The 26,605-nt window shown below is 34.3% G+C and overlaps 1 protein-coding gene across 1 annotated transcript in view; it reads left to right on the top strand.

Annotated features, from left to right (window-relative positions):
* The window catches only part of XPR1 (xenotropic and polytropic retrovirus receptor 1), a 157,039-nt gene that overhangs the window by 102,439 nt on the left and 27,995 nt on the right, over positions 1-26,605 (top strand). Inside the window, exons 4-11 of the mRNA XM_072946006.1 lie at positions 228-451; positions 2,764-2,913; positions 3,184-3,267; positions 3,978-4,059; positions 12,379-12,569; positions 12,773-12,952; positions 18,731-18,902; positions 20,012-20,206. Of these exons, the coding sequence (XP_072802107.1) occupies positions 228-451; positions 2,764-2,913; positions 3,184-3,267; positions 3,978-4,059; positions 12,379-12,569; positions 12,773-12,952; positions 18,731-18,902; positions 20,012-20,206 (1,278 nt within the window). The remainder of the gene's footprint in view (positions 1-227; positions 452-2,763; positions 2,914-3,183; positions 3,268-3,977; positions 4,060-12,378; positions 12,570-12,772; positions 12,953-18,730; positions 18,903-20,011; positions 20,207-26,605) is intronic.

Below are 26,605 nucleotides of genomic sequence, written 5' to 3'. Positions count from 1 at the left end.
AGAAAGGGTACACTTGAGGTTTTATAGGGAGGGAAGTGTGGGATAGAATGAAAGGAGGGTGTTATACCAAAACATGTTTTTCCTATCTGGTTCTAAATATTACATGTAATTTTTTTCCCTAGAAATTTTAGGAAAATAAACTAATTAGTAAAAATTCATAAGTCAGTGAAAACTTTTACCAGTTTTTTTATTTTGATGATTTGACAGTTCTGCTTTATTTCTTATAGAAAAGCTCGCAGAGGCTCAGCGCAGGTTTGCCACACTTCAGAATGAGCTTCAGTCATCACTGGATGCACAGAAAGAAAGCACTGGTGTTACTACTCTGCGACAACGTAGAAAGCCAGTCTTCCACCTGTCCCATGAGGAACGTGTCCAACATAGGAATATTAAAGACCTTAAACTGGCCTTCAGTGAGTTCTACCTCAGTCTTATCCTGCTGCAGAACTATCAGGTACTTCAGTTCCTACTGTGGGGAAAAGAACTTTAAAATGACTGAGCAATTATAATAAATGGAATTACCTTGAACTATACTAATGGGCCAGGCCAAAAAGGGGACTCATTAGCATGTCATTATTCTTTTGGTTCTTATTAGGATTTCATATGTTCTTACTGACTAAAAACCAGGTAACAGAGATGGTAAAATAATATTAACCAGACTTTTATTTTTGAAGATCAGTTTTCCAAAACTTTTTTTTACAGTATTCAGGAGTAGCCAGTGACTCAAGGAGTAATAGTTTGCTTTCTATTTTTAGAGGCATCTCTGGTCGTCATGAGTAGATACAAGAAATAATATTTGTCTACCCAACCGCTGCTGGCTATGTAAGAGCATTTACGCTCCTCCAAACCTATGGCAAAATTTTCACAGAAGCAACTGGACAGTTAACTTTCCTGCAGCTAATGCTAATCATATAAAATACTGACTTTTCAACTTGCCAGTGAGAATCCTTTCAATCATATTATCCACAGGCTGTAATATGACTGTATAAAAAAAAAACTTGCTGAAGAAATATTAAAACCCAACCTGAAGTTGAACTACCATGTATGCTAAACTATGGAAATACAGGGCATTTATTCATTTGTAATTCTTTATAGATTTGTTTATATAGTTAAATCTGTAAAGAATATATTGCAAAATGTTATTTGTTCAATAATGAACATTTAAATAGGCAAAAACATCTCTCTAATCTTTATAGAGACCTTATGTACTATTCTTTTTCCATTTTATATTTATGGTTATTACTTCTAATCAAAGGTTAGGATCACCACAGGATCATACACTATATAGAAACTAGAGGTTATCCAATATATAAAAGTATAGTCATGGGTAAATATTAGAGTTTTAAAAATAGAAAGTAATTATAGTCTCATATCTTCAGTGATCTAAGTTGTTAATGCATGCACTTATTTCCATCTTTTTCATAATTCTGCTTTCTTCATTGGTAATTTAATATTTTATCATTCAAAGAAGAACCAATTGAAAAACAATTGAAGAATAAAAAAGTAATTATATAAGAGGTATATAATGGGAAATTCCTTTTCTTTGAAATTTATCCATAGTTTTGTAAGTTTTTTTAAAAGAAAAAGTATGTTTCTTCTTGTTTATAATGCTTTAAAACATTAATATTTCATATTTTATTAATTATGCTTGTGTGTTATGGGGAAATACTCTTGTTAAACTTTATTTTATTAATTTTGCCAGAAGTTTTTGTTTTGAATCATTATAAAAAGTTCCTTAAAAAACAATTAATTATAAAAGTTCTGATCTATCCTTTGTTCTTTGAGGCTGTCTATTCTGTAAGAATACATTTATTTTGCATATGAGGAGAAAGGAAAATTGATTGAAAGGCAGTCTCCAAACCAGGAGAGTTTAAACTGATCCATTAAAGTATGGGGGGAAAAAAACATTAACAAGCCAGCAAGGCAAAGCTTAATTTGGAGGGAATTCCCTCTCTCTTTCTTTCTCTCCCCAACCTCTCTTTTTTTCTAAACTGTTGGGAATATGTGATCAGCAAATTTGGGAAATCTGTGATTTAAAGAACTTTGGAAATCCATGTTTTCCTGCTTTTTTGTCTATTGATCAAAAAATAACAGAATTTGAGAATGTAGAAAAGTACACTGTTTTGATATTGTAGAAATAGAGAAAAAGTATGAGCTCCAACCCATTATCAGCAGAACCCTGTAAGTATGATCACTTCTTTTCCACTGACTCTTCTTCTCACTCCCATCCCCAAATAGAAGGAATGGAAGCAAAATGGAGTTAAGAGGAACAGGTGATCATCTGTTTTCCATACTTGTTCATACATGCTTGCATAGTAGGCAGAAATGCATAGCTATTACCAGTCCTTCAAAAAGCAAAGAACTAATAAATGCATTCAGTATATGAGAAATACAGAATTTTTAATGAAAATATACTTTTGATCAAAGAAGTAAAATAAAATAAATTAGCTATTTTGAGAATAATCGTACATAGGAAAATGGAAAGAAAAATGTTTTAAGACTTCCATTAATCTGCATAAAATAGAAATAATAGGATTCATAGTACAGAGTTTCTTTGTATTATTGATAGCATACTACCTTGGGAGGAGTAAAAGAAATAAGAAAGAAGAGTCTTATCCTTTTATAGTAAATGCTTTTATGAAAGCATTGCTATTTCTCTCAGTGCTCAATCTTCAGTCAACTCAGTCAGTGCAAAGTGCTTATTATTTTTTCATCTTCTCTCATGGTGGTGGAAATTATAATAGTGTTTCTCCTTTTTTTCTGTAGAATCTGAATTTTACAGGGTTCCGAAAAATCCTTAAAAAGCATGACAAGATCCTGGAAACATCTCGTGGAGCAGATTGGCGAGTGGCTCATGTAGAGGTAGCCCCATTTTATACCTGCAAGAAAATCAACCAGCTCATCTCTGAAACTGAGGTATAGTGATCTCACTTGTATACTACATATTTTCAATAACATTAATGTCTTATTTTTAATGAAATAATTCCTTATTTCTATTTCCCTTTGTTATTAGTTGCTTGCTTTGAATACATATATTCTTGCTCATGATTTTTTTTCTTTTGCTTTGCCAGTATACATTCACCAAGGGGTTATTAGAATAGCATATATATAAATGGTTCAGAATTATTTATGCATTACTCAAATTTAGTATAACCTGTGTCAAAATTTAATAATATGTCTTTCTAGGCTGTAGTGACCAATGAACTTGAAGATGGTGACAGACAAAAAGCTATGAAGCGTTTACGTGTTCCCCCTTTGGGAGCTGCTCAGGTTAGTATCTGCTTCCAGCTGTTTGGTTGGTTTGTTTTGCCCATTTTATAATCAACACAGTCTGTTAACTGATAAAATATACTAGTCTCATTACTTTAAAAAAAATTTCAGATATAAACTACTACATACAAAATAAACAACAAGACCCTTCCTACTAAATAGCACAGAGAATTACATGCAGCAGCTTGTAATACCAACCCAACTTAAAAATGGGCCAAAGGTCTTAATCAAAGATGTATAGGTGGCAAATAAGCATGTGGATAGATGCTCAGTATCATTAGCATGGAAATGCAAATTAAAACCAGGGTGGGATAACACACACCTATTAGAAAGGCTGAAATGAAAAAGATTGACATACTAAATGTTGGAGGACCAAGAACTCTGGTATCTTGTATGCTACTGGTGGAGTGTAAAATGATATAACCATATTGGAGAATTGTTTGGCAGTTTCTTAAACAGGTAAACCTTCACCTATCATATAAGATCTAGCCGTTACACTCTTAGGTATTTACTGAAGACAACTGCAAACATATATTCATATAAATTCATTATAGGATGATTCTCTGGTTTAGATTTGTGAAAAATCAGATTATAAAATATTTTTGGCTCATGGTAGAACTTTGAGGCTTGTAGTGCTAATTTATTGCACCATATACTAAATGTATTCAGTATTTTGCCCTTTACTCAAAGTGCTCTTTTTCTGTCCACAGCCTGCACCAGCATGGACTACTTTTAGAGTTGGCCTATTTTGTGGAATATTCATTGTACTGAATATTACCCTTGTACTTGCCGGTAAGTAGTTTAAATTTGGAACTACATTATTTTTACTAATAATGCTTATGTCATATTCTATCCCTCTACCAAAGCTACTACCAAACTATCAAAGCTACTGAAAGAGAAATCTGTCAGGGCTAAGTTTTTTGTTTTTATGAACAATCAAGGAGGTGAGTGTTGGTTGTTTCTTTGGTTTGTTCTTCTTGGGTATAGTTATCTCTTAAAACATTGCTAGTTTATGACTTCTTGTTCTCTATCATTTTCAGGGTTCAGTTATCAAGAACCTCAGCTCCCTTGATCACAGATGAGAGTAAATAAGATATTACATATTCATATACTAAAATCACTTACTTTGCTTTTTAGAGATTCTGTCACATCCTTTCCAGAACCTGTTTACAGTTACTTTGCATATAAGTTTAAGAAACTTCGTTATATAATATTCTATTCTATAGAAGTTCAAAATTATAAAGAAGTAGGAGAAATTGGTATAAGCAAGTGCATTCCCAACATCAAGAAATGATATAATACCAAGGGAGGCATAGTCTTACTAAACCTCCCAACAGAATTTAATATACCCCTTCGCAGCGTCTGACATTGTGGATCACTCCTTCTTGAAACTCTTTCTTCAGTTGGTTTTGCTGGGAAACCACACTCTGCTGGTTTTCTTATTAAGCTTCATTGGCAGTTCTTTTCCAGTCTCCTCTGCTAGCTATTCTTTTCTTTTGGCATCTAAATGTTGGGGAGTAACCTCTGGGCTCAGTCTTCAAATCTCTTTCTCTGTCTACATTCATTTCCTACCTAGGCAATCTTTTTTTTTTTTAATTTTTAAATTTAATTTTATTTATTTTTATTTATTTTGGGAGGGAGTAATTTCACTTTATTTATTTATTGTAATGGAGATACTGGGGATTGAACCCAGGACCTCGCTCATACTAAGCATGTGCTCTACCACTTGAACTATCCCTACACCCCCCTACCTGGGCAATCTTATTGAAGCCTATGGCTATAAATACCATCTGTATGCTAATGACTCCCAAGTATATATACTCTTTCCTCTGAATGGTATTTAATTGACTACTTGGATGTCTAATAGGCATCTCAAACTTACATGAACAGATTTTTTCAGTATGCTTTCTCTTCCATATAGCATCACTTTTCATCAGTTTCTCAGGCCAGAAACCTTTAGTCACTCTTCCCTCATACCTCATCTCCAATCCATGAGCAAATCCTGTTCCTCTGTCTTCAGAATATGTCCTGAATCTGACCACCTCCACCAGTACCATACTTGTCTAAGCAGCCATTTCTTGCTTAGTCTGCTGTGACAGCCTTCTGAATTTGTCTGCATATGGCCACTCCTGCCTCCTTAGAGCCACCAATGTCTTTTTTTTAATGCAAGTTAGATCATGTCTCTCTGCTCTTCAAAATCCATTAAGTGGCTTCTCTTACAGTAAAACTGAAGTTCCTGCTATGGCTTACAAGATCTCACCCCTGTGGGCCTTTCTGACTTTATAGTCTGTCATCCTCCCCACACTCAGTTTCACTGTTTCCATCTACATCTGTGTTGTTGCTGTTTCTTGAACATACCGAGCTCATTCCCATCTATGAGCCCTTTCAGTTGCCTGAAAGGCCCTTCCCCCAGACATCCGCATGGCTTACTTGCTCACTTCGTCTAGTCTCTGTTCAGGGCTGCCTCTTCAGTAAGGCCTTCTCTGATCACCCTGCCCGAAAATAGCCTATTCTGTTCCTTTAGTCGACATTAGTTTTCTTCAGAGCACACTTTCAGGTGATTACATGACATAATATTACATATTTATGTTTCTTATTATCTGGTTTCCCACTGGAATATAAGTTCCTCGATGCTTGGACTTCTGTCTCTCCTGTTCACCATTGTATCTCCAGTGCCTAGAACATTGCCTGGGACATAGTCAGGGTTCAGAAAGCATTCATTGAAGTCTGAATGGGTGGAAGAGAAGGACAGAGATGGAATTAACTGATATTCAGAAAACACACACACAAACAGCAAAAAAAGCAGCCACAATATCAAAGATTCTTGCATTTGAGGACTTTTACTTTAAGGGCAGATAATCCTGGTGTACCTCACAACACTGTGTACTTATGCTTATAATAACTGTGAGTCATTAATAAAGGATTAAATTCTACTCAGTGAAGTCTGCAAGGAAACATGACTTAGAAATAGATGTTACTGTATAAATCTCCATTATATGCTGTTTTGCACTTTTAGTCCAAATAGTACCCGAACAAGGAAGGTTTATATCACTGTCACACTTAGTATTGTCGATCGCAGGGACTGTGTACTTTTCATTTTTGTATTTCAAGTTCCTAATGCAGTGCTAGACATAGAGCAGATGTTCAAGAAATAATTTACTAAACTCATTATTCCCTCTAAACATTCTTCTTAGTTAAGATTATCAAATTGCAAATTGTGAAATTACAACCTAAATTGTAATGGCTTTTAGATAGTATACGAACTCCTGTTAGCAGTGTGTTTTCACTTTTATTTTTAGAGTTCTCCTCTCCACTAGTTTTACCAAAAATTAAGTAGTTTATTATTGTCTACTGTGCGCTCATGATTTAATATTGGTATGATTTACTATTATATTTTAATGTAGTTCTTTGTCTCTAGGCGCAAATGCAGTTTATTTAGATGGTATGTATGGAAATACTGCAATAAAAAAGTCTAACCCTAGATTATCAAGCTAGCTGTTGTGGAAAGAACACTGACCTGTCTTCTAAAGGCCTTGCCTGGGTTTCAGTCCCAGGTCAACTGTTCGTTATTTTGGCTTTAAGAACATCATTTAACTTCTCTGAAACAATTTCATTTGTTAAATGAGCTTGATACCTTGAATTTACAGGGTTATATTAGAATTCCTTCATTCAACAAGTAAATTTTATGTTTCTATGATTATGCTTGATATCTTGGGTCTTAAGATACATAAGAGAATTCCTCTCATTGTGAAGTTTATCGTTATGCTGGGGAGATTAAGACACGTTATAACAATAATAATACACTACAAGGTAGGAAGTGTTTTCTAAACAGATCAAGAGAACAAGTGATTACTTTTAAATGAGAGCATCAGGGAAGACTGTGGAAGCAATGGCATTTATACTGGACATTGATGGAATGAAAGGCATTCCAAGAGAAAGAGACAGATGAACGAAGATTTAGTTGACTGGGGTGGAGCATAGGAGGAGAGAGTGGATTATGAAGGAGAGAAGTGATAAATTCACCTAGGGTAAAGGAGAGTATTAGATGATAAGAGTGAAAAGATAGCTTGAGATCAGTTCATAGATATCAGCTAAGAAGTGTAAATAAAACATGTTTTTAGGTGTGAGGTACTACATCAATATAAAGTATATGGCGTATGTGATGGAAATTGTTCTTTCTGTAGGAAAAACCTTACTTATCTGTGTTTGAAATTTTTTCTTTTATTTCCAAGATGACTGTGGTGGTCTTACAATCATCATCATCATAAATAAAACATAAGAATAGATAAATAAACTTCATCCTTTTCACGTGAATGAATTGAAAAGAGGTTTTCTTAAATTCAGGGACAAGTTGGCATTTTGTTTTCATTCACATACGTAGCCTGTGTTTTTGTGAGACAGTCTAATTTGTTTTCTAATGTGTATGGTTTATGCATTTAGTGTTGTGCATTTATGTTCTCACCCCTCAAAACCCTTCTTTGTTTGATCTTTGTGTGTCCATGGGGGGAGGCAGGGTAAATAATGTCAGCTGTCTATCCTTATTTATCTCCCAGTGGGTGCTTTAAAGATGAGAGTGTTGAAACTGAAAGAGAAACACAGCAGTAGTAATGCATGTCCACATGCAATCCTTTTTTCAAACATTCACGTCAAAAAATAATATGCACGGTTGCTGTAGTTTCTCAGGCAGACATGACCTGATATTTAATAATTTGTCTGAAATCCATGAATTCCAGATACTTCATTTTATGAAGATGAAAAGTTAACTGTTTAGATTTTTTAGATTTGTTTATAGTTTCCTAGTAACCTTTATTTAATTGATATTATAACAGTGTATCATTTTTCATTTTTGGTTTGACAAAGAGTTTGACCATTTAAAGTGTACATAATGACTATAACTCAATAAAAAATTTAAATAATTTAAAAAAATAAAGTGCACGTAAGAGCAAATAGCAGGCACTGTACACCAGAGGTAAGAGTAATAATTGTTTCAGTCCCTTTAGAGGATAATTCAGCAGTATATGTAAAAATCTTAAATACAATCACTTTGATTAAGCAATTTTATTTCTAGAAATTTATCCTACAAACATACTTGTACACAGGTGCAAAGAAATATATGAACAGAGAGCATTCACTGCCATTTTGTTGATAATAGCAAAATCCTAGAAACCACTCAAGTGTCTGTCAATTAGAAACTGCTAAAAAATAATAATAATAATATTACCCCTATACAATGAAATACAATGAAGATATTGAGGTGAATGGGTGGAAATGTGTACAGCACTTTGGAGAATTGTTTAGCAGTATCTACCAAAACTGAATGTAAACTGCGTTGGGTTGTTTCTATCTTTTGCCTAATGTGAATTGTGCTGCTGTAAACATGCATATACATGGATTTGTTTGGGTACCCATTTGTTTGTTTGCTTAATTTTATTTATTTTTGGGCAGGGGAGGTAATTTATTTATTTTTAGAGGAGGTACTGTGGATTGAACCCAGGACCTCATGCATGCTAAGCACATACTCTACCACTTGAGCTATCCCCGCAACCCCAGGTACCTGTTTTCAATTCTTTTGGATATATACCTTTGAGTGGAATTGCTCAATTATATGATAATTTGTTTAACCTTTTGAGTTACCGCCAAATTGTTCACTGCACCATTTTCTGTTCCCACCAACATTTATGAGGGTTCCATTTCCTTCACATTCTCATCAATACTTGAGATTTTCTTTTCTTTTTAAAATTATAGCCATCCTAGTGGTTGTGAAGTCGTATCTTGTTATGGTTTTGATTTGCATTTTTCTAATGACTAATGATATTGAGTACCTTTACATGTGCTTATTGGCTATTTGTATATTTTCTTTGGAAAAATATCTATCCAAGTCCTTTGCCCATTTTTAAATTAAGTTGTCTTATTGTTAAGTTAGAAGAGTTCTTTATATATTCTGGATACTAGACCCTTATCAGATATATGAATTGCAAATATTTTCTCCCATTCTGTAGATTGTCTTTACACTTTCTTGATAATGTCCTTTGATACAGAAAAGTTTTTAATTTTGATGTAGTTCAGTTTATCTATTTTTGTTGCTGCTGTTACCCATGCTTTTGGTGTCATATCTAAGAATCCATTGTCAAATCCAGGGTCATGAAGATTTACCTATATATTTTCTTCTAAGAGTTTTATAGTTTTAGCTCTTCTATTTAGTTCACTGATCCATTTTGAACTAACTTTTGTACATGGTGTGAGGTAGGGGTTCAGTTTCATTCTTTTGCATATGGATATCCAATTGTCTCAGCACCATTTGTTAAAGAGAATATTCTTTTTCATTGAGTGGTCTTTGCTCTCTTGTTGATAATCAGTCAGCCATAGATATATAAATTTATTCCTGAACTTTCAATCTGTTTCATTCGTGTGTGTCTTTTTTTGTACCAATACCATACTATTTTGCAGTAAATTTTGAAATTATGAATTCTGAGTCCTTCAAACTTTGTCTTTTTTTAGTATTATTTTGGCTATATGGGGCCTCTTGCAATTCCGTATGAATTTGAGGATCAGTTTTTCATTTCTGCAAAAAGAAAAAAAGCCATTAGAATTTTGATATGAATTGCATTAAATCTGTAGAACATTTTGCATAGAATTGCCATTTTAACAATATCAAGTCTTCCAATCCATGAACATAGGTTTTTGTAGTTTTCTGTGTATAAGTCTTTCACCTCTTTGGTTAAATTTATTCCTTGATGTTTTATTCTATATTTTGCTGTTGTAACTGGAATTGTTTTAATTTCATTTCAGATTGTTCACCACTAGTATATGTAAAGATAACTGAATTTTGTATGTTGATCTTGTACTCTGCAACTTTGCTGAATTTATTAGCTCTGTTGTTTACTTTATGTTCTTTGGGATTTAGGCTTATTTATTTTTGTTTCCCGACTGTTACAATGTATCTGTGGCCTTTGCTTGAGAATCAAGATGTAAAACCACATATATATATATTTTTTTTTAACCTTCTAACTAATTTTCTTGCTACCGTACTTCTTCCTTTGCAGTCTGTTCTTCATATAACAGCTAGAGTAGCCCTTTAAAATTATTAATCTGGTCATATCACTTATGTGCAAAATGTTTCATGGCTTCATACATCAGAGTAAAAGCTTAAGTCTTGACAAAGTACTGCAAAGTCCTACCTGATCTGCCTCTAGATAACTTTTTGCCAGTTTACCTCTAATTCATTCATAGTGGCCCTGGCCTTCTCCTGTTCCTGGACCACACGAGGCTCATACCTATCTTATGGCCCTTTGTACTTTCCCTCTACTGGGGGCCCTGTTCCTAGAGGGTATTCATACGATTCATTCTCTCTCGCTATAAGTCTCTGCAAATGCCATTTTCTCAGAGGTCTTCTTGGCCACCCTACCTAAATAGCACCTAACACTCTTTATTTCTTTACTTTTGTTTTTCTTCAAAACCCTTATCTCACTATCTGACATTATACAGAATAGAAGTTTCCTGAAGACAAGTATTTTGTCTATTGTTCGTTACTGAATCTCCAGCTTTTAAAATGGTGTCACATGTAATAGGCACCTAATAAATATTTGTCAGATTAATGAAAAAATAAATTTTCCTCAAGTAAAAGGAAAAAGAAACTGACATATACTGAATATTCATAATGAGCCAAACATTGTTTTAGGCATTTAGTATATGTCATGTTTAATCTTCTTAACAGTCTTATGAGAGTAGATGTTACGCCCATTGACCAACAAGGAAACAGAATTAGAAAAAATTAATTTGCCCTGGTAAAGCTAAGATTTGAAATTTGGTCTGTAGAATTTGACTCCAAAGCAAAGGCTTTCTCCACTCTGTTATTTTTAAATTATTAAATGTGCTATGTACTATAAAGCATACAAAGATAAATAATAAGTGGTTATTTAAATTAAGTATGTAAGATAGTATATAATTAAATTTCAAATAAGTAGTACTAACAATAAACTTTATAGTTGCGTGGAAAATTGAGAAATTGGTAGCCAAGCTGAAATGTTCAGCACATAGTAGACTCAAAATGAAACCTATTGATTCAATGAATTTATGAATAGATAAAGATCTGACTCTTAAGTAATAGGTAGAAATAGAATTGGTGGAAAGAAAGAACCATTTTAGGTACTGGGGCCAACATAAGCAGATGTGAAAAGTGAACATGTTAAAAAAGGATAATAAAATTCATCAGGAGGTGAGAATTAATTTAGGAGCCCTATGAGGTAAGTTTGGGGAAAGTGAGTTATAGATCAGATTGTGAAGAACTGGAATTGTGAGGCTAAATATTTGAATGATACAATTATTGGAGAGCTATAGAATAATAGTGATACTGAACATTTATATGAACATATGGACAATTGAATGTAGTAATTAAGAATGTGGATTTTGGAACAAAATTGTCTTGAGTTAAAATCCTAGCTCTGCCCTATACTAGCTTGGTAACCCTGTACAAATTACTTAACCTCTCTGTACTGTATTTACCTCATCAGTCAAAAGGAGATCATAGTTTTTAACTCACAGAGCCATTGTGAAGGTTAGATGAATTGTTACATGTGAAAATACTGAGAACAAAATTGATATGGCATTGTAAACTGACTATACTTTGATAAAAATAGATATATATAAAAAAAAAAACCACTGAGAACAACCCTTAGCACATAGTAAGCATTCTGTAACTACTGTCATTTCACATTGCTTTCATATACACTATTTCTTTTAATTTTCACAGCAACTCTGTGAGGTAAGCATTACTATATCCAGTTTAATAATGGGTAAAACAAAGCCAGAGAAGTTGTGTCATGCCAGAAATCCCCAGCTAACAGACTAATCTGTTCTAAACTGTTTCACCATGGACTAAATATGCTGAAAGTCAAATTTTAGGAAAATCATTCTGGTGGAATTTTGCAGAGTGAAATGAAGAAAAGAAAGAACTTGGAAGCAAGTTTATCAGGCTCTTGAGATAACCTAGGTTTAGGTTTTCTTTATTAAAAATTTCTGTGCCAGGGCTGTATCATTGAGAATTAATAGAAAAAACAATTAAAGGAGACGTTACGAATTTTCTCACTAACCAATTAATTGATATTCTTTCAGCTGTATTTAAACTTGAAGCAGATAGAAGTATATGGCCCTTGATAAGAATCTATCGGGGTGGCTTTCTTCTGATTGAATTCCTCTTTCTACTGGGCATCAACACGTATGGTTGGAGACAAGCTGGAGTAAATCATGTGCTCATCTTTGAACTTAATCCAAGAAGCAATTTGTCTCATCAGCATCTCTTTGAGGTAATCAAAGCAAGACAAAGTTCCACTAATACAGTGTGCATTAGCTATATAGCTGGTTTAGTAGGTACTAAAGTCTATTTTCTATTTGAAGAGGGTTGTTGACTTAATAATTAAGCATTTTTCTTACCTTTGAAGATATTTTTGAATAGTGGAAAAAATAAAAAATAATTTTCTCTCTTTTTGTCTTTCCTGTCTGTTATCAGATTGCTGGATTCCTTGGAATATTGTGGTGCCTGAGCCTTCTGGCATGCTTCTTTGCTCCAATTAGTGTCATCCCCACATATGTGTACCCACTCGTCCTTTATGGATTTATGGTTTTCTTTCTTATCAACCCCACCAAAACTTTCTATTATAAATCCCGGTTTTGGCTGCTTAAGCTGCTGGTAAGTCCATAAATTTGTGTATCATATTTTTAGGGTGGTATATTGGTCATTGGCTTCCTTCAAGATGAAACCAAGATTCCTGTATTGCACAGCTCTAGAAGCCATATTCACATTGTAGTCTAAATGAGTGGTACCCCAGCTCTAGGAGCAAAGAACACAATGTGACTGGTATATCTGATACTGTGCAGTATAGTGGCCCTGGGAAAAGCACTCATACCTTTTTTCCCTCCTAAATTGGAGTATGAAGTGCCCAGATACTGAAGTGATTTTGATAACTAATAATAATTGTTATAATTAATTAAATTACTTAAGTATACAAATTATTTAATCAGCTGTGACAACATGTAGAACTTCATGTTTCCTTTTTTTTAACTGGTAAAACTATTATTTTCCTGTTAAATTTCTGTAAGGAGTCAACAAAACAATTTTATGAAGTATCGGTTCTCTGCAGTAAGGATATCTTATCAGATCACCAAGTTTAATTTGAGAAACTGTCTTTGATTCTTGTTTTTAATAAATTCCGTTTCGTCTTCCACCTTACCTACTTCTTAATGGTCTCAAAATCATGCAGTCTCAGCATTAGGATATAAAATTTCCTATAAAAATGATAGCTGCATTTTTGGAGATACTGTAAAAAATCACTCTGGGCAGGGACTTCTGCTTACTCCTAAATTAAACCAACTCTATTTTGAAAATCAATTTGAGAATGTTTTCGTGTAATTATCTCTTAGATTATGAATTACAGCTAATAGTAGATTGAAGATTAGTGATTAAGTTGACCAATGTCCACAAACTTTCAGAATTCCCGTAATTATTGTCTTACTTTATTTTTCACTTTATAAAATATATTGCCTTGAAAACTATATTTTTTGTTTTGTTTCCTTTTGTATACCCCTTAGGGTTAGCAGAATTATTTTTGTCCTTAGCAGTATGCTCCCTATATCTAGTATTAACTGAATTTTAAAATCTGAAGACATAAAATGTGGCTTTCCTATTAGAAAAACATAGTAAGCACTCAACAAATTAAAAGCAACCTGCGTTTCAATACAGATAAGGATTTATAGCAATCAGAAAAAGAAAATGACCCAAATCTTGTTTTTTCCCTCCAAAGGTGATTGTACGTTTACTTATATTTCTTATTTCTTGCACTAGGATTTTTATCACAAGTTGAGAATCTCCTTCTTTTCCACCAACTTCACTAAATATAAATAAATAAAAACAAATCATTTCCTTAAGTATAGCACCTCTGGGCCTACTTCTGAGTTTGAATTCTGAGTGTGGAACTCAGAGTATGAGAATATTTTGATAAGATGACTTATACCATCACCTTCAGTGTATTTTGTCATCATCTAGAAAACATGCTTTTTAGAGCATTTTTTTTAAAACAGAAGAAAAATTTGAGCCATTTTTTTTCTCTCTTTAAATTTATACTAAAAGTAAATCATTTCCAGTTAGATTACTTTTCTTATTTTGAGATTATTTGTCATTTTATTACTAGATTTTGTGGAGCTTTTAAACTGTTAGTTGCATAAAAATGTAGTATTCTTCTGACTACAAGGAAACAACTTTAAGATTATGAACACCTATTTTTCCTTCCTAAATTAATTGTGAAATCTCTATAGTTATTTTCAAATGAGATTTGAAAGACTCAGAATACTCAGGTGTTAATATAATTGCATCATTGCAATAACAAAATAATACAGTTGTGTACATTGTTTGCTAAGTGAGCATTTCCCCAGTGTACCCCTCTTTGTTTAAGTAGGAAGCTGCTATGATTCATGCATGACCAGTTATTCTTATTAGCAGAATGATCCCCTATTGAGTAGACATTTATATGTGCATCTGCTGTGTGTTAATAAATGAGGACTTGTTGATGGAATAGGTTGGCAGTGATGATATAATAAGAAACAAGAGAATAATAAAATGTACTATCAGAAGCAGTGAAATATGGAAAGAAGCATTGTGGTTTGTTATATTTGTAATAATTGTAAACAGTAAAAATGTTATTTATAGATTATTTTAATAGTAATTGGCCTTTAGACTTATTTTAATTCAATTCTCACTGAGAAACTTACCCTTCAACTTATTTCTAGTGAATTAACAAGAATTTTCCCACCCTAACTATGGTGTCTCTGATAATAGCGTCTTTTAAAGCCTCATCCAAAGTAAATTACATTTCTTTTTTTCTTCAATTTTTATAAGAAACTGATTTATTTTGATATTAGCATTATATGTCAAATTAATACAGTTTATTTGCATTCATTACGTCATACATCCTCTCTCTAGATCTATATTCCCCCTAGTTGGAAATCCAGTTAGGAAGCATAAACAATGCCTCAGATTTTCTAAATAAAAATACCAACTTACTCTTATGGAAGGCTACATCAAGTTTTTAAACTAGGTCCTTTGCTATATTATTTGGGAATGGGTTTTTCCAATATTTTCTTCAGTTGTATAGTAAAATTTTTACACATCTCTATTAAAAGAATAGATTAGAGAAATGTTCTCATTTCTCTGCATTGTTCTGGACATTTTATATTTATCAATTTGTTTAATTCTTTTAGTAAACCATGAAGTTGGAGCTGTTATTAATCCACATTTTATAAATGAGGAAACTTGTTCAGAGAAGCTAAATGAGGTCACATAGCCAGGATGTAATGGAGATGGGATATAAGCCCAGGCAGTCTGGCTCCATAATCTGTGTTCTTTAACACTACCTTTTAGCAGTTAGACCTGGTAGTTACTTTATCTAAGATGTTTAACTTTGATCTAGTAGGTCAACTAATGGAATCTAAAAATCAAATTTGGAAAAAATGTGATTATCCACAAGCCTCTAAAAAATAGAAATAAAGACTTCATCTCCTTAACTACACTAATTTAGAAGGTAATGTTAGCATATATTCTTTGTAGTAACTTACTAGTGGCTTTTTTGTTTATGTGGGTTAACATCGTATAAGATTGTCTCTAGCTTTCTTCATATTGTTACTCAGTGAATTGTTACCATTTTAATCAAAATCACAACAAGGTAGAAGTCGAAAGACCTTAGTCAGGGTAAGAAAGGAAGGAGGATTCTCAGTTAAAAAGGAGAATTCAGATAAATCTAAGATGAATTTGACTATGTGTAAGTGTCCAGGAGTTAAATATGATCTGTTTATTTCCACCCCCTCTCACCCTACCTCTCTGACCAAGCTACTTGCTCCCTTCTTTGCATTTATTTGCAGGGTGTTTTATGTACACATCTATAATAGCAGTTACTACGCAGTGCTGTCATTATTTCTTTAGGTATTTATTTGCCCAAAGAGAGTGTGGGTCTTTGAGGGTACAGATCGTGTTTTGTTTATTCGGACATACAGTAGATACTCAGTAAATCTCTAAGTGCATGAGTGAGTATAATTATATTCTTTCTTTCATTAGTTGTCTTATACCAACATTTACCCCTCCCTTATTTCCTTCTTTTTTCATTTTCTCTCTTCTGTAAATTTTTCCTGCCTCCCAGTTTGTACTTTATGTCACTCCTTTCCTTTTTTTAATCCATCCTATTGTGGGACACAATGCGGTGGGCCAGTGTCGCAAGCAGTAAAAGAATTTACCAAAGGCAAAGGATGAGGATAGAAGAGGAGTTTATTAATTTGCGCTGCCATAGACAACAGCAGGCCACACAGACGAGCGGTGCCCATGTGCACACCAAGAGCCGGGTGTTGGGGTCTTTTATAAGGTAGGATCAGCTTGTGTACAAGCCTCTGTTTGGTTGTGGGTGAGGTAAGAAGTTTAGGGTCTGTGAAGGGCAGTGGGATTTATGACTCTGATAAGTGGACTGAGACAAGCCAGCCTGAGCGACTGTGAGATTTGGCCTTGCCTAGGACTATTAGTTTATTAGGGCAACATGCCCAGTAAGAATGTACTTTATCTGATGAGGGATCACAGGCAGACATCTGAGAGCCCAGGAATAGGAGTCGTTGGACTTTGAAGGATGTCAGCTGGCCACACACATCCCTGTGTCTCTTTGTTTTATATTTAATACGCTCTCCTCTCCTCTGCTCTTACAGAGGTTTTCTATAATAGCCATGTTTTAAGACTAGGTTTGGCAGGTTGTAAGAGTAATGGTAGTCTGTCTCATGTCAGTGAGAAATGAGAAATTTGCCACAGGCTACCAGTTTCACAAAAGTCCATAACTACAGACTAAGTTAGACTTCCTGATCCTTTGCTGTTATATCCTAAATTATCCTCTTCTTTATGTCTCTTTAAATCCTCTAAGTCCATTCTGCATCTAGAATTTCTTAAAATACTGTATAAACTGGTACCAGAACCTCTTCATGCATAAGTGATTAACATGTCAATCCCTAACACCCCTCACTCCACCCCAGCACTCCCCACCCCAAAAAAGAATTTGCTGTATCTGAAGCTGATGGTTGCAAACAGTGTAGCTTATCTGGCTTACTGAACAACTTATTTGAAAGAGTAAGCTACTGATAAAGAAACCATGGACTCAAAATATATGAGCTCCAGAAAATAATGTCTAAAGCCTGTATTCTGTCCTGCAGACCCCTAGTCTAATTTCCAAAGCTCCAAAGCAGTATCTGTCATAGATAATTGATACCTAGGATTGATTTGTAAACTAGCCATTTATTTCCCTGAAATAATTAAGGGAATTATTTAGAGAAAGAATGAAAGAACTGGCCAAGTCTGAGAGGAGAGAGCCAGTGTCTCAGGCTGAATATGTCCATTAAATGACTATACCTAGATGACAGGAGAGCTATAGATTTAGACTCATTTTCTCAAAACTGTTGCTTAGAATTCCTTGTTTTAGGAAATCCATCTTCTGTGTAAGATAGAAAGGGTCTGACAGCGTGAGGATGAAAGCTGCCTCATCCCATCTTCACTTCATTCTAGGTCTCTCAAGGCATTCTGGACAATTTGAGCCTATTTCTGGTGATTAGTATCTGATAATCCCTCTCTCTGCAATGCCAGGATTTTCCTTTGCAGTAACAAACAGGCTTCCACAGAATAGGGTCAGGATGTGTTTTTCTTATAGGTCTTCTGTAAAATTGGAATGTGGATAATACCTAGCTCATGGAATTGTTGTAGTTAATGGATTGTAAGAAATGCATTATGAGAAAATTACATAGCATGGATTAGTGCTCAGTACATTTAACCTAAATTTATTTATCCTTGTTTTCGTAACAGTGGGATGTGGACTGGTTTTTGTGGTGTAATTTCAAGACAAATACAATGATCACCATGGCATTAGTGAAATGAAAATGACTTTCATTAGAGAATAAGGCATGCTTCGGATGAAGTACCATCCTTCCCTTCCTGTCCTTTGTAAGCAAAGAGGAGCTCGGTGTTCAGTTAGCTAAGCTCCTATTGCTAAAATGGCAAGATATTCCAGAAATTATTATGGCCCATGGATCTCCAGCAAAAATTGTCTTATACCCTAAAGCAAAATGTCCTCTCAGTGCGTCTGCCTTCTGCCACACTCTCTTTGCTTTCAACTTTAGCTCTTCCCACCTCTCTGCTTTCTGTCTTCTAACTGTAGCTACTCCTGACTTTCCCCTGCCCTACTCCTTTCATTCTTTTCTTAGTCACCCATTCAACTCATAACCTTCATTACTAATTCCCAACCTAGCCACTGTTGCCAGGTCCCTTTGTTTGTGATTGATTCATTGGTTTCCATTTTATCAACTAGAGTAATCATGCTGCAAAGTCAGACATGAATTAGAGAAATTTAATAAGAATTTTCTTGTTTCTGTGTTTTCTGATTTTCTTTCTTCCTCCCAGTTTCGAGTATTTACAGCCCCCTTCCATAAGGTAGGCTTTGCTGATTTCTGGCTGGCCGACCAGCTGAACAGCCTGTCAGTGATACTGATGGACCTGGAATATATGATCTGCTTCTACAGTTTTGAGCTCAAATGGGATGAAAGTGGGGGCCTGTTGCCAAATGATTCAGAAGGTAGGGTATGAATGTGCATCCACACTGCTGAACTGCCAGTGTAAACCAAGAAACACTGGGAATGATAGCTGAGAAATTTAAGATCATCTAATAATATTACAGACTTAATTAAATGTACTTGGCACTCTGTTAGCAGTCTCTTTATCTGATATAATTGGCTCTTAAATCATATATTATAATTTTAGCCATTCATTTGCCAGAAGATTTACAACTTACATTTAAAGAATTTTAAAACTAAAGAAGTTCTGGTACGTTGGTAATTATATCACAGATAGATGCTTTAGTGCCAACAATTGCCATCACAGTATTGCATTATAATGATTAAAAATACTGATTATTGAGAGCTAGATCAAATGCTTTGAGAAAGTGGTTAGAGATTGTTTTCTAATTCTTATTGGGGACCTTATTTTTCTTCTGGCTCTTTTTCTCACTCTTAGTTTATGCCAGGAGTTCAAGTTATTAAGGAATTTTACTTTAATGACAAAAGCCAAATTTAGACAGATTATGTAACATCTAACTCACAAAAGTTAATGAAGCCAGTGCCAACATATTTTCAGTAGGTAACAGCAGATAACAACTCTATTGTTCATTGACCAACTATGATACGTTTCCAGAATTTGAAGAATTGATTTACCAACTCCATTCTTCTCATTTTAAAAATACAAAATCTGTTTTTTTTTAAAAGGAGAACGAAAGCATGAATGAACAGCCTATAGTAGGTGTATTAATTACAGTGGTTTGGAGTTCACTGGAGTCACCAGTGATGTTTGTAAGTTTTCCAGATGTTTCAGGCTACAGAGCTACCTTAATTTTTTTCCTCTTTGATTAGTATACTCATCTCCTAATTTTCTTATAGTTTTGCCACACTCCAAAGAAGGTGATTCCAGAACAGATAGAAATCTGAGAGGGCAGATTTTCCTACTAGGCCCCACTATGTATTTACCACTATGTATTTGCAACCTTATAATTGCAAAGAAGAAAGTGATTCTGAAACCCAGGTTTCTTGCCTTTATGTAAGCTCAGGTGGTTACAGTGTATGACTGAATGATGTGAATAAGTTGTTGTTTTTTTTTTTAATTGTAATTTTTTCTTCTTTGAAATCTTCACAGAACCAGAAATTTGCCACAAATATTCATATGGTGTGCGGGCTATTGTTCAGTGCATTCCTGCTTGGCTTCGCTTTATCCAGTGCCTGCGCCGATACCGAGACACAAAAAGGGCCTTTCCTCATTTAGTTAATGCTGGGAAATACTCCACGACTTTCTTCACGGTGACGTTTGCAGCCCTTTACAGCACTCACAAAGGTATTCTATGATTGTGAAGAGATTTTTCAAAATCCAGTTTTCACCACTTGAGTCTTACTTTTTGGATATCTTTCCATTTATTGTGCTCTTTTTACCCACTGAATCTCCTGTCCCCTCAATTATACTAGTTTGTTCTTGAACACAATTTTAGTCTTATTCCAATATATACAAACAAGTGCCTTTAAAAAGAAATAAAAGTCATGCAGAATAGGAAGGATTTGTGATAACATTTGAAATCCTGAATTACGTTTGATGGACTCAATCCAAGACACCTTGGGTTTTCATTTGGTTTTTTTTAGACTTGTTCATTAATGAGGTTGGGAAATGCTAGGTAAAAAAGATTTCCTCTGGCAATCATGTATATTTTTAATCGCTTTCCTTCACCCAGTAGTAAGGATTGTTTCCAGCCCATTTAACTGCAAATTGAGTTCCGTGATCTCTCTAGTTTCTTATCTCCATGGCAACCAGTTATTACTTGAGACTGCTCTTCTGTTGGGAGGAGAAAAAAGCCTTTAGGTTCTGAGCCACATGCAGTCACTCCTTTTGAATTTTTAACCTTTTTCTGAGGACTGTCAATCAAAGATCTCACTTCCTTTTACTAAGGTGCTTTCCTCCTTTGTCTATTGAAATCAATATCAGCCCACACCTTAGAGGCTGCCCTCTTATCTGTGGGTGGTAAAGAAATGCTACTAATTGAAATTATTACAATTACTTTTAGATATTTTGGTAAAATAACTTTTTTCTGGTGATTTTTTTTTTTAATTGAGATGCTGTATTCTAGGAGCCTTAGCTACTGTGCTAGAACTGCTGCTTATCTAAAGTGTGTCTGATGGTCCTGAAAGATTAGGGTGGTTTTTCTATAAAGCTTGCGATTTGGTCCAGCAGAGCACTTTTTAACATACTTCCATTTTTTGCAGTAGATTCTGCAATTATAGTAATAATGATAATGCAGCCAATAACTTTACAACTATGGAGTCTCTCTTGTTAAATGATACAATTTAACTAAGTATCTCAGTGAAGGAAACGCATCCTAAAGCTCTCTTAATTATTTTTTCAATTCCCTGTCTTGCTTGCACCTGTTTTTTGGCTAGATCCTCAGACACCCCACTGCACTTGCTTACTTGTCAGTCAGCATGAGTTATTGGTAGGTTTTGTACTCAGATTTTGCATCTTACCCTTTCTGCAGGTCTCCCCCTTCAGGGATTCCACCCCCTAAATATCTATCTGTTCCATCATTCCTAACTGTTCTAGAGGCACTGAGACTGATTTTTCTGTGACTAGAGTGAAAAGAGGGTATTGGGAACACCCTCAGCCAAAAAGCCACAAATTCACAATTCTTAGTCTTTGTTGTCAGTATCTTTTCAGAATAAGCTTAGGCTTTGTGTCTGCTTTTGGTGGCTTTTTAGTGCCTTCTAATAGTTATTCTGTATTTTTTTAAATTTAATTGACTTATAATATTGTATTAGTTTCAAGTGTACAACATAATGATTTGATATTTTTATATGTTACAAAATGATTGTAAGTCTAGTTACTGTCTGTCACCATACAAAGTTATTACATTGTTATTGACTATATTCTGTATGCTACGTCCCCATGACTTAATTATTACAATGGCAAGTTTATACCTCTTAATCTCCCTCACCTATTTCACTCATCCCCCAACCTCTCTTTCCTCTGGCAACCACCAGTTTGTTCTTTGTATATGAGTCTGTTTCTGTTTTGTTTGTTTTGTTCATTTGTCTTGTTAGATTCTACATGTAAGTGAAATCATACAGTATTTGTCTTTCTCTGTCTGAAATATTTCACATAGTACCCTCTAGGTTCATTCATATTATTGCAAATGGCAAGATTTCATTCTTTTTTATGGGTGAGCAATATTCCATTGTGTGTGTGTGTGTGTGTGTGTGTGTGTGTGTGTGTGTGTGTGTGTGTATCTCACAACTTCTGTAGACTGCCTTGGGTAGTATAGTCATTTTAACAATATTAATTCTTCCTATCCATGAAAGCTCCCATAATTATAACTTTTGCTGTAGAATGCTGTTTTTCAGTCCAGGCATGCATCATGATTCAGAGGTTAATAGAAAATTTATAAATCAGGCAATTGATTTGATACATGGTACCTGAATGGCTCAAGAACCCTTTACTTTTCTCCCATCCTGGGTAAAAATGAGTAGTTTTTTTGGTTGAATATTTTAGGGCATAATGTAGCTGTACTGGTGCTAATCAGTAAGAAGCTGAATGCCTGAATTCCTCAAATCTGCAAACAGTCCAATCTAAAAACCTAAAGCTAGAAACAGCAGTTTGGATAGTATTATCTTCAGACTTTTTTTGCTTATGTACCCCTTCAAAGAACTTTTTAAACCATATTATTATTTTATTGTTTTTATTTTATTATTTTAAACTACTTCTAGGACATTTTTAAGTTTAAATCTAAACCTTTTTACCTTAAGTGTAAATAATTACAAAAAAATAGTTTCCAATGTATTTTATTTTTTATTGAAGTGTAGTCAATTTACAGTGTACACCAAAACCATTCAGTTATATATATATTTTCCAATTCTTTTCCATTACAGCTCATTACAAAAAGTTAAATATAGTTCCCTGTGCTATAGGTCCTTGTTGTGCAAAGGGTAAATTTTATGACGGGGGAAGTGTAGAAAATGGTGAGATAACCTTGTTCAGACTCAGGAATCTGGGTCTTTTCAGAGAACTAGCCTACAAGAGTTACCATGGTAACAGCATTATTGGGGGCATTTTCAAGATTGTTTCAAAGGTTATGTCTTATATTATGCTGCATGATTTGTAAAAATGGAAGTGCAAGAGTTAACTCTATACCTAGATCATTTTTTAAAACGTGAGGGAAGGGGTTTAAGCCCATTTTAGAAAGAGTAAGTATGATAGTATTGCAGCTAGCCCTCACTTGTAGTAAGAAGTAAACACACTAAAAATTTCAGTATACTTTGTTTTCTATCATTGATTTTAGAAACAAAGGAATTTAGTTAGCAGCCAATCTCCGTATTTTAAGAATTCACATTTCGTTACAAGAAAGTCAAGTCCTACAAGTTTTTTGTTGGAATTGGGAGTAGAGGAGACAGGAAAGTGTTTAAAATGGTTTTTGTGTGTCCTTGAGGTTTCTTGGCTTTGGCAAGGAAAAGCCTGTGGGAGGTACAATAATAGAAATAGCCATTGTGTTCTTTCTAACTTATTGATGGGGAGAGAGTACTTCATTAGATGCTCTGTTTTTCATTTATAGTTTCTAACATTCTAAAATATTTACAAATTCTTAGTGAATTTTGTTCTTTGCTATTCTCTCAATACATAGAAGGAAAAAAATTTCTTTTAAAAATACTTCATATTTTACTTTAGACTTCTCTGTTAGCATTCGCTATTAGTTGTTTAAAAAATACTTGAAAAAAAGAGATTCTCTACTCACTTAAAAGCTGAGTTCGTTTATATTTATTTGCTTGATTGTTTTCCAGCACCCAAATCGCTTGTATCTTCTAGATCCCTTCTTGTTTAACATTCTGTAAGGGGTGCTGTGCCCCCTAATGAGGATTCCTCAGCAGTAGTTCAGTGCCTTCAGTGCAAATAGTCATCTCATTGTTTTGGGTGAGCACACACAGTCCTGAAGTGCTTCCTCTCTGGGGTATGGCCAGTTTGTTACCCTTTCTACCCTGAATAATAGCATCTACGCCAGGATTTCCAAATTTTAGTCTTCTTATACTATAATAGAAACGCTATTTTTTTTTAATTTCTAGGGAAACTTTTGTTCCATTAACTTTTTAAAGACGTACACAAATTTTTTTAAAACAACTTATTTGAATAAATGCTTTCATTTTGGGCTTACTGTTGGAAGTAGCTCAAATCTTTAACCCTTCTGAAATTGGATATATTTTACTATAGTTCTCTAGCATAACTAATCATACAGACAAGAAATAGATTATTTTAGAATTCACCTTTGTCAGCATTGGCTTTAATCCTGCTAATGCCATTAAATCAAATTTGAGATATTGTTTATTTCTGATTATCAATTTGACTTTAACAGTATTTTTGAGTAGCTTTTATCTACTTGGCATTGTGCTGATTTCAAATGATTTCATAAACATTACACTAATAGCCCACTTACAGTTCACCTTAAATTGCTTTTATAATATTAATTATAGCTCTGAATAAATTTTATATCATCTTTGTTGTTTAAAAGAAAAAGTTTTTTTTTAAAAAAAAAGTATCCTTATACTCTGATGCTGTTTTTGGTCTTTTCTCTAATCTTTGTTTTCTTAATTGCTCTTGCAACTGACAGATGTAATTTGTTAGCACTTCTATGTAAATTGTGTTGCTTTTGAAACATTCATGTGCAACAATTTAAAGTTTAAAAACAGTCTCTACTGTTGTTCAGATATTGGTAGAGGATCTGTGATATTTAAAAAAACAAGCTGAAAATTATTTATGAATTCAACTTATGGAATAATTTGTCTAATTGGAAAAGAAGTTAAATACAATTACAAATAAAATTTTAAATTTCAATTTATGTTTTATATTATATATAATTTTACATGACAGTATTATTGGTGAAAACTATAAACATCAAAGAAGGTGATAGTATCTGGGTATTTTCAGCAAAAAGAAGAGAAAAAATGAGCAGGCAAATGAATTATAAGGCCTTCAGTTCCTGGTGGGTATATGTTACTCTAGGGAACATAAGTCATAGATTATACATGAGTGTCTTTCTTTCAGAATTTCATAGTATAATATAATAAGTGTGCTAATCAGATATTGCTACATAAGAAACCACCTCAAAAGTCAGCAGCTTAAAGCAGCAGTATTTCACCCTCCTTTATACATCTGTGGGTCAGCTGGGAACTGGTGGAACTGGCCTGGGCTCAGCTGGAGAGCTGGAACTGCTCCAGGCCGCTGTTTCCACCAGGCTTTTGGCTTTTCCCTGTAGCTCGTGTTTGTTACATTTTTGTTCATTTTGGGGCCCCAGCCAAAGGGACAGCATTTATCCAGGAAAAAACTTCACATGGTGCTAGCAGAAACAATTCCTGTTGCACAAACACATTTTAAGTCTGTGCTTGCTTCATATCTGCTAACCTCCCACTGACCATCCTGAACAGCCAAATCAAATTATTAAATCCAGCATCAATTGGGTAAGAGTCATGGAAGAAAGGAGTGGGTATTTTTAAATTGTAATATAATCACCACAAAATGAAAATCAATTTTGACTGATTTTTTTAATTGGAAAATGATATAAACATAATTTTGCAGAATAAATAAACATGGCTAATAAACATATGAAGAATGTTCTTCTTCACTAATAGCAAAAGATATGCAAATTAAAATCATTTAATCAAAGAAGTGATGATGCTTGTTGCTGGCAAGGATGTAGAGAGATGAACTTTCTGTTGATTGAGTGTAAATTGGTGAACAATTTGGTAATTCTATCAAGAGTCTTAAAATCATTCATACCTTTTGACCTAGTAACTCCCTTTCCATAACGTTCTCCTAAAGAAGTAATTAGAGAAGTGGGTAAAAATGAATGTATGTTCACAGCAGTATATAGTAAGAAACTAAAATAATCTAATAAATGTCCAGCAGTAGGAGAATAATGTAATTATAGTGACTGTGTGGTACATACAGGGGCTTGTCAAAAGAAACCCAAAGCACCTGCATATAGTAGATGAAGAATAATATTATTTTAATGCTAAAAATTATTGAATACTCCTATAGACTAACACTTTTAGGCATTTAACATGTATCAAATCATTTAATCTTCACAGCAACCCTATGAGGTATTAGAATCGGAGCTGGACAGAACACTAGTTAAAGTAGCAAAAGCAAACTTTATTCAGGAACAAATGCAACTGAGGAAAAGAGATCTCAGTACAGAACTCGGCTCGTTTCTGAATATAGAAGGAGCAAGTGGGGACTTATAGCCAAGGAGCAGGGTGGGAGTCAGTGGGTGGAAAATTACTGGCTAAAGTGACTTGACAGAAGTTTTCCTGTAAATAGACGGGGTGATCAGATGCCAAGGGTGGAGGATGAAGAATCTGATGAAATATCAGGGTGATCGGAATATTGAGGATAAAGGTTCCTCTCAAAACTGACTTAGCGAGATTCTTCCTACAACTGGGTAATGCATGTTTGAAAAGGACCAACACCAAGTTTGAGGTCTAGAGAGCTTAGAGGAGCCTGACTCAAATTAGGTCAAGTAGAGTCTTTGTCAGAGGTGATCACTTGTTCATCATTTTTTAGGTGAGGAAATTGAAAACGGAAAGGTTGAGTTCCTTGCCAAAGTCCCAACAGCTATAAAGTGGAAGAACTAGGTTATGAATCTGAATACAACAGTATAGTTCGAAAGTCAAGTAACAAGGAGGAGACAAAGAATTCACATCCAAGTCC

The sequence above is a fragment of the Vicugna pacos genome, chromosome 21 (assembly GCF_048564905.1).
Source record: "Vicugna pacos chromosome 21, VicPac4, whole genome shotgun sequence".
Lineage (NCBI taxonomy): Eukaryota > Metazoa > Chordata > Mammalia > Artiodactyla > Camelidae > Vicugna > Vicugna pacos.
This window is presented reverse-complemented; position numbering and strand designations above follow the sequence as displayed.